Source organism: Poecilia formosa, unplaced genomic scaffold (assembly GCF_000485575.1).
Source record: "Poecilia formosa unplaced genomic scaffold, Poecilia_formosa-5.1.2 Scaffold13, whole genome shotgun sequence".
Classification (NCBI taxonomy): Eukaryota; Metazoa; Chordata; class Actinopteri; order Cyprinodontiformes; family Poeciliidae; genus Poecilia; species Poecilia formosa.
In genome coordinates this window covers 3938027-3946358 of record NW_006799952.1, presented here as the reverse complement: position 1 = coordinate 3946358, position 8332 = coordinate 3938027, and the positions used below count along the sequence as shown (strand labels likewise).

General features: G+C 38.9%; 1 protein-coding gene across 1 annotated transcript; it reads right to left on the bottom strand.

Annotated features, from left to right (window-relative positions):
• Positions 1–1827: 1827 nt before the first annotated feature.
• Positions 1828–7638, bottom strand: LOC103133787 (MOB kinase activator 2). The gene is made up of 5 exons (XM_007545693.2): positions 6688–7638; positions 4059–4198; positions 3880–3976; positions 2960–3084; positions 1828–2869 (listed from the first exon to the last, which is right to left on the bottom strand). Exons 1-5 carry the CDS (start codon positions 6768–6770, stop codon positions 2631–2633), a joined length of 684 nt encoding a protein of 227 aa, XP_007545755.1. The 5' UTR covers positions 6771–7638; the 3' UTR covers positions 1828–2630.
• Positions 7639–8332: the final 694 nt, after the last annotated feature.

Genomic DNA, 8332 nt, shown 5'->3' with positions numbered 1-8332 from the left:
AGATAAAACACCTTGCAACGATTCAGTTTTCATTACTTGTGTCTGCTCGACAACTCAGACTGAAATCACAGACTGTGCTTTAGATATCTCTGTTCGCTCCATTTTTAATTTAACCTTTTCACTGTTTTTGTCCTGATTTCCTTCTGATGCCTATAATACCAGCAACGTTTTACCCCTAAGATAGGATGAAAAAGAAACTTAATAAATTAAAGCCATGTGGATTTTGCTTAACCCCTGCATCACCACAGCAACTCTGAAAATAATATTTTAATAAATAGACAAAACTATGAACAACTCTGACCACTAGTTGCTGCTAAAGTGCCTCTGATGCGATGATTTTTGTGGACTATAAACCAGCCATAAGCCACCATGTAGGCTGTAATGTGTTGTGTGTTTAAAATCATCATGACTAATGTAAATAAGGGGTTGAAACATGAATCTTTATGTCATTAATCAATATAATGTGTTACACTTAACCATTTGAGTTACAAGACCGATCGACTTGTGACCAATGGCTAAAAGAAATGCTCTGTATGTCACATCATATTTATATCTCAGAGAAACAGAAAGTCATGTCACTAAAAGTTAACAGAAATTCTGGTTGCTCTGATTGTTGGGGGTACTAATTGTTGTGCATCTGGAAACTTTGTGGAAAAAAAAAATAATTAAAAATGTGATTATTTTTTCTAACTTAAATTGATGGTAGGCCAGCTGCTAAACAAAAATATGACTGCTTGGTTTAATTTATCGGTTTCAGCGATGACTCGTTTTGGAGGTTACAGCTGCATGGTTTTGGTCGCCCCTAAGTGGTAATATAAGGAATTACAAGATGATCAGCTAAAAGATGTGCAAACTCTTGTCTTTTATTGTTAAAAGAGGAATCATGCTGCTCATGTTCACCTTTTTGCGATATTTTTTTTTTAACTTTCCACGTGTTTGAAAGTGTTGTGATTAAAAAATATATTGTTAGAAAAGAAAACTGATGCATTTCTATTGGTCGGATGATCAACTGCAAGAGTTATATGTAAAAACAAACAAACAAAAAACACCATAATTACAACTAAAATTGTCATACTGTTAGAAATGGCTACATTACATTTTTAAAAAGGTAAATTAATTAAAAATACTAAAATTATAATATCCCTGGTAGTAGCTTACAACACTGATGTAATAACATTGTAAAGGGTCGTTTGGAATGAAGTATTAGCTAATACACTTAGTGACCTCTTTAATAGGTATACTTTGTTGTTACTCGTTTTCCCTTTATGACTGATTTACATCTTCATGGTACAAATTCAACAAGGTGCAACAATTATTGAGATTTTTTTTTCCATATTGCACGACAGAATCAAGAAATTGCAGCAGACTTGTCAGCTGCACATTCATAATGTGAAATTTGCATTTCACCGTTCTCCAAATCTACTGGGTTAAGATCTGGTGACTGAGAACCTCAACGGAGTACAGTGAACTTAAGCTTTTCTTTCTTTGATATGATGACAATAATTTGTTTCCAGAAATCACATTTCTTTTATTTTGCATTCTTACAAAGTATTTTTTTTCATAAACTCAATTCATGCAAGGAATCAACATCTTACCTGTGTCAAACAGTTACAGTCTATGAATAACGATTTACCACAGATAAGATATACAACATAAATGTATTTAACTTTCAGTTATGCTTATAAAGTTTATTTTGCAAGATAACTAAGAAACAACATATTTTTTCAAAATCCTTATTTTTTTAGTGGCACAGACGGGTTAAAAATATGCATGGTGGTCATAAATAATTTCTTTAAGCTCTATCACAAAAGAGAGAAAAAAAAATTGTTGAAAAAGTTGGTAAGGGCTTGAAAGATTCCCCCCACTGTGGGGCAATAAAGGAATTTCTATTTTATTTTATGGGATCTTGGTAATGAATCAGGGTTGGATACTGAAATGTCTCAATAAACCTAGGATAAAGTGGTTTGTGCACAGTTACATAAAAGATGGATGGCACCACTTTGCATTGTTTTTATGCTAAAATCCAAAATCTGAAATTAAAGAAACAAAAAGGGAGCAGAAAAAAAAAAATCAGGTATCCTCCAGTTTACAACACCAAACTGTTATAAGTCCAGAATTTCACATAAGAATTTCTTTTAATAAAAAGCATTCAGTCGCTCATCATGTCACAATCTTTTCTCACAAATCTTTATACAAAGATTGAGCAAAATCTTAATCTGCAGAGATGAACGTTTATAGGAACTACATCCACACCTCACTCTTGTGCGGACCTCAAAAATCCTAGTGCAGCAACATCTCCATTTGGCTGGCTAAGATTAACTCTTGAAATAACATTTAAGTTGAATCTTACATGAAAGAAGGTATGGATGACGACAATAAAAAAATGAACAGTTATGCTAAAAAACAACATGCAATATAGATTTAATGATAAAAAAAAATACAATAACTGAATAACTGAGCTCCCAACTGGAAGCATAACTCTCATATCATCTTGGCATTTTACATCTTCCAGACTTGTCTTAAAAAAAAAAAAAAATCTAAGCTATGACATATTGGAGTTCTACAAAGAAGAGTCTGATATTACAGACTGAAACCAATAAATAAGCAACAGTAGGGAAAATCCGAGCGTTTCATCCGTGCCGCTCCAGAGCGGTAATAAGGTCCTGCAAAGGCTTCATGTCTTCAGGGTCCAGGAGCGAGTGCTGCTGGCAGAAAAGAGTCAGGTGGGAGAAAAGAGTGTTGAGGTGTGGGTGCAGGTCCAGAGCGAGGACCTCGCTGTAGTGAGACCAGTAAATGTGAGCCAGGGTCCTTAAAAGCAGCAGGAAGACCTTCTGGACCAGGAAGATGAATCCCGTCGGAAACGTTGCACCTGAAGTGAAAAAAAAGAAGCAACGATTTTTAAGTTCCAGCTGGATGAAGACGTGTGGCAGAGCAACATAAAGATATCAGTGCGAGCTACCTGCTTTAGTGGGGAACACGTCTTCGTCAGTCAGAAGCTCTTGAATGTACGACATGGCGTAGTCAAAGTAAAGTGGAGCAGAGCATTTCAGTTTCCTGCCGTGGTCATCGGTCCAAAAGTAGACCCTGGAAAAGGGAACAAAGACCGTCATGAGGAAGTGACATATTGTGTCAGATGGCTCCTTCTTCCCATTGAAATGATGGTAAGCTACACAATATATTGAATCACAGCATCTAAATACTCCATTCAGTTCAGACGACCCCTGTCTGAACTGAAGACCTCTAAATCCAGGCATTATTGGTTTGTTCCCTAGATCACGTTTCAAGTGTTGTTTTTGGACAATTAGACAATTTAATGTTAAATTGATTAAAACACTGGGGGTTGCTTTGTTGTGATTAAAGTTCATCCTGTAAGAGCTTACAGAACTTTTTGCTGGATACCTTTTTGTAAACCATTTTCTTCTGGTCATTTTATACGCACATGGCTCATTATTCTGTCCCCAGAGAATATTCACAACCACTACAAACAACATGTTGGAGCCGCTAGGCGCTAACATCTTTAACTCTCTGGTATTTAAATAAATGCTGTTCAATCGTAATGAGAACAAGGTAGAATGCTTCACACTTTCTGATTCTTCGAAAGAATCAAACATTCACTTTAAGCAAAAATAGACGTACTATAAAGGGAAAGATATTCCCTTTATCTGTATAGCTACAGTTTAAGATGCATTTCAAAATGTTTTTTTTTTCTTCCTTAATTTGTTACCGTACTTCATAGCTAATTATTTCTACTCTTTTCTTGTGTTATTTTGCCCTTAAATCCTCTAGAATTGGAACATAACTATCTTTGTATGCGCCTTATCATGTAATTTTCACCTTTAGCCGCCCGACATGGCTGCAGTGTAATGCTCAGCAACTTACATGTTGCCTGGTCCACAGGCGGTTGGGCAGGTGCTGGGAGTGCAGAACTCTGACAGAGCGCTGGAGAACAGGTTTATGTGCTTGAAAAAAGCCACAGCTGAAACACAACAGACATGAATACCAGTAGCCATGTTTTTCCTGGTTTCTATTGTGGAACACAAACATCAGCTGATACTCACTGTTGCTGGCCAGCCACTCTGCTTTGTCCATGCCAGGCGGCAATGATATGAGGGCAAACATGTTGGCGTCTGTGATCCTCTGGCAAGCGTTTTGCCGCTGCAGATACGGGCACTCCTCCTGGTTATTGTTGTTGATTCCGCTTGGGAAGACAGCATAAAGTTAATGAAGCGAAGGAACAAAATTAGAAAGGCTGCAGAATGGGGAAATACAGCCCCGTAAAACAACCAATGGGCTTGGTGGATTAATTATTCCTACTGCAGTTTGGAGATAATGCTCTCGTCCGTCTTGAGCCTTTTGTTGCTGGCTCACACATCAGGAAAAACATAAAAAATACTGCAAAAACAGCAATACTTCAGCAGTTAATGCAATAAAGCCAATCAAATCAGGGCTGCGGTAATTACTGCTAATGAGGCCGACTGCTGCAGTGGTCAAGGCTGCAGAGAAAACAAGTGGACGGGGTAAAGCTGTGAGGCTTTGCACCATGCACCGCTTCCCAGTTACATGTGTCGAGGATGATATTGGGACATGTTTGGAGTGACTGCAGGGAATGCTTTATGCAAATGCCAACGTATTCTGGAAAGTCAAACATGGCAACGTGATTTGACTATTTAAAACAGGGTGATAGGTTTGAGTGCTCTGTTGAAAGTCAACACTTTTCCCTGAAACATTAGTGGGGAATTTAAGTATTTAAAAACATTTTTATTTTATTTAATTTTTTTGACCAACAATAATCCAAAAAAGTGTGTCTCAAACTCAGATTGGATGCAGAGCATCTGTAAATTACAATTTGAAGTCATGTCACAGATTAAATGGACTTAAGGCTGAACTTTGACTGAAGCATTCTAATATAAGGACAGGTTTTTGGAATGCATGATTTCTGATTATCTTGCAACTGATTTCCTCACCAGAGGTCTCTTTGCAGTTGCATTACACTCATTTTCAGACAATAAATGAGCAGCGAGATCTCAAAAACAGATGTTTTTCTCAATTTTCCAGGTTTTAGGTATTTTACATTCATATTGACATAACATTAAAATTCACCACTAAATTGTCAGAGATATTTCTGCAGTGGGCAGGGCTGAAATAAATGTATTTGCCAATTGAAAACAAGTAACAAAGGAAGGGTAGTAAAAAAGGAGATGGGGCATAAGAAAAGAAAGAAATCACAATAGGGAGAGAAGAAACACAAGGTTAGGGAGGAATGAAACAAAGGACAAAAATAAGGATGCAAGGAGTGAAATAACAGGAGGACGCGCGCAAGGAAGACAGGAAGGAATCACAGGAAAAACACACAAAAGGATAATAAGGGAAGTAGGATGAAAGGAAATGAGACAGAGACATTAAGAATGAAAGGAGGCCCACCACAACAAGACCTACTAAAGGCAACAAGATGGGTAGGAAGAACAATAGCAGGAAGAATGGAGTATAGTGGGAAGAAATAAAATATAGAAAAGGAGGGAAACAGAAACTATCTACCAGTAACATTCCTAGACTATATAGGAGCCCTGAATTATGTTTAATTAAGTGACTCCTGTTAGCAATTTATTTAAGTTCAATTTATTTAAAGGTACCAAAGTAATGGTGGCTAAATAAATACAATACCACATTTTCTGATTTTAATTGTAAAAAACAAAAGTGTTTTTAGTCTTTCCTCCACTTCACAATAAAACATTGTGTTGGTCTCTTCCATCAAATCCTTCAAAAATATATTGAAGATCTGTGGTTGTAAAGTGACAAAACGTGGGAAAAGTTCAGCTTAAAAACTTTAGTATTTCTAAAGTACAGCGAACAACGCAGCTGCCATGCAGTTTTCAAACGTCCACACACGCAGCAGCTGAAGGTTTACACAGAGTGACCTTGCCTATTCTGATAAGGAAAACACTGTTCTCTGGATGAGGTTTCACTCCTCCCTCCCTCCGGTCCGGTGTAAATATGTGTGAGAGAGGTGGCTGGGGAGAGACAATTTGTTTAATGGTTTGAACAGGAGGTCTTTGTCTAAAAAGGTACAAGCACTGGGGTGAACAGCGACAGCGAAGAATGTAAACATTTGCTATGCGCGGCACAGTAGCACAAATCCAGGCCAAACTCCTCTAATGTCCACAGGAACTTCTTATACTAACATCCTGCTCTTCTGCAGCTTCACGGCATTAACTCAATTACCAGCCTCCTGGCAGCGCACACAAGCACAATGAACCCGGAGGCCATTCGTAGCGTTATGTTTGTGTGTAAACAGACTTGCTTTTGGCCATCTGGTCACCTTTCCATCAGCCGTGGGGCTGAAGTTAATGTTCTTCAGCATAGGTGGTAAGCTGGAAAATTAGGAGCAATCATCTTCTCACCAACATGTGTTACTGGTGTAAGAGAAACCCACAATCACTGATGGCATCACACAAATATGTAACACACAAACACGCGCACACACACACAGACATTTAGTTTTTGTCTGGAGGGCATTCCTCTGAACCATGTGTAGTCGGGTTTCTGTAATAGTTTCAGTTTGTTCAACATTTGGATTCATTAGAGAAGTTCAAGACAACAGCAGAAAGAAAGAGAGAAAGAGAGAGAACGCAAGAAATGACATTTATTTAAATGCAAACCAAGAAGAAGGTAAGAGGAAATGCAACTTACAGTTTCTCATTGTGGATGTCAGACGGCTGAGGAGTCTTGGTGTCCACCTTTGTAGCCGAGGGGTAACTGTGGCAGCCCCCCATGGCGTAAAGCTAAGAGCAGAGCTGTTTGCTGAGCCAGCCCCACTTTTCCATCCCAAACACACTAACCCACACACTTCTGCACACTGTGGGCAGGATACGTAAAGTCCAGCTCCAACACAAACATACCTCAGTAGCTTTGCAAACAGGCTCACACAGCTCTCACACACACTCCAAATAAATCCCTTCTTCAAGATGTTTCCCAAATTACAGTTGGAGTTCAGGCAAAATGACACTTTCCAGCTGTCTCTTTCAGTTGTTTTTTTCTTTTTTTTTTGCTCCACTTCTCCAGTGTCAGTGTGTTTATGTCTCCTTTGTCTGGAGTCCCACACCCAGCAGGCTCCTCCTTCTCTCCTCTCTCCGTACGAAGCAGACAGGCAGGTTTCTCTACAACCCATAAAAGTACAAAACAACTCCGCCTTCCTCCCCTTCCTTCCCACCCACTCGCTTCACATGAGCGGACGCTTCACAGATGGAACAGCCAGGTACAGATGACAAAACTAATGGTGCAAAAGTTTTGCCAAAAAAAAAAAAAAAAATCTTTGGAAAACTGCGGGAGAGAAGGAGAGGGTAAAGAAGCAGCGGGGGAAGCTGGATGTGGGATTGGTATATTTGCGAGAGTTATGTAGGAATGCGATGACAAGCAGTGGAATGGAGACACACACCCGCGAATGATATCTAGATAAGATTACAAGATGAAAATAGCTAATACGAGACGTGCAGGAGCACAGGAAAGGGGTCTGAAAGCACAGCTTGAAATAAATGAGAGGCAGCTTTATGATGGAGATGATATGAGGGTGTAGCACAAATGTGGATGAGACACAACCTAATCCACCTGAACCTGATGTAAACAAGAACATGGGAGTCCTGTTCTCCACATCCTGGCTTTATTTGTTTTGTGAATGAGACAACAGGCCCCGAGTGGTGAGCGAGACAAACAGACGCTCAAGTTTCTTCCTTTTTTTTTTGACATGTTTATTAGGTTCATATCTGAATGTACAGGCTAAATAGACGACAGGTAACAGACACGATACTCCCAAAGGAAAATAAAGAAGAAAAGAAAAACCCCACCAGCATCAGTTCACTCTACAAAAAAAAGGCATTTAAACAACACGGCTGTCTTTGCCAACACTTTCCCCAACATATACACGCACGCACACACACACACACACACAGATTCAAAAATAAGCTAGAGTGCGAGAAAAACTCTAAAATGGCCTCCAACTATATAATGCCTTGCAAAAGTGTTCATATTTCTTGAACTTTTATCATGCTGTAAAAATCTGAAAACCATAGAAGGCATTGGTTCTCATCCTCCTTTACTTTTTTCCAACTTGTAAACTGCGAGACGTCAACTATTAGTTGCAAACTCAACAAATGCTGCCTTAAAGAAAGCCACTGTTAAAAGTCTTGCTTCTTGTTTGCCACATGCCATAAAGGGCACACAGCAAACATGAGGAGAGGAAAAAAGCTGAACTCATAGGCCAATATGCAAAACCGTGTGATAGAAAACTGTCACTGAACACAACATCACCATCTTAAACTATGGTGGTGGCAGTGTCATG

Bases quoted from the DNA above. Each gene is read 5' to 3' on its own strand.
- LOC103133787 (XM_007545693.2), bottom strand. From the start codon at position 6,770: ATGGGGGGCTGCCACAGTTACCCCTCGGCTACAAAGGTGGACACCAAG. The intron at 4,199-6,687 runs GTAAGTTGCATT...TGTCTTCCCAAG, and splicing joins GACATCCACAATGAGAAACT to CGGAATCAACAACAATAACC. The intron at 2,870-2,959 runs GTAGCTCGCACT...TTTTCACTTCAG, and splicing joins CGTGTTCCCCACTAAAGCAG to GTGCAACGTTTCCGACGGGA.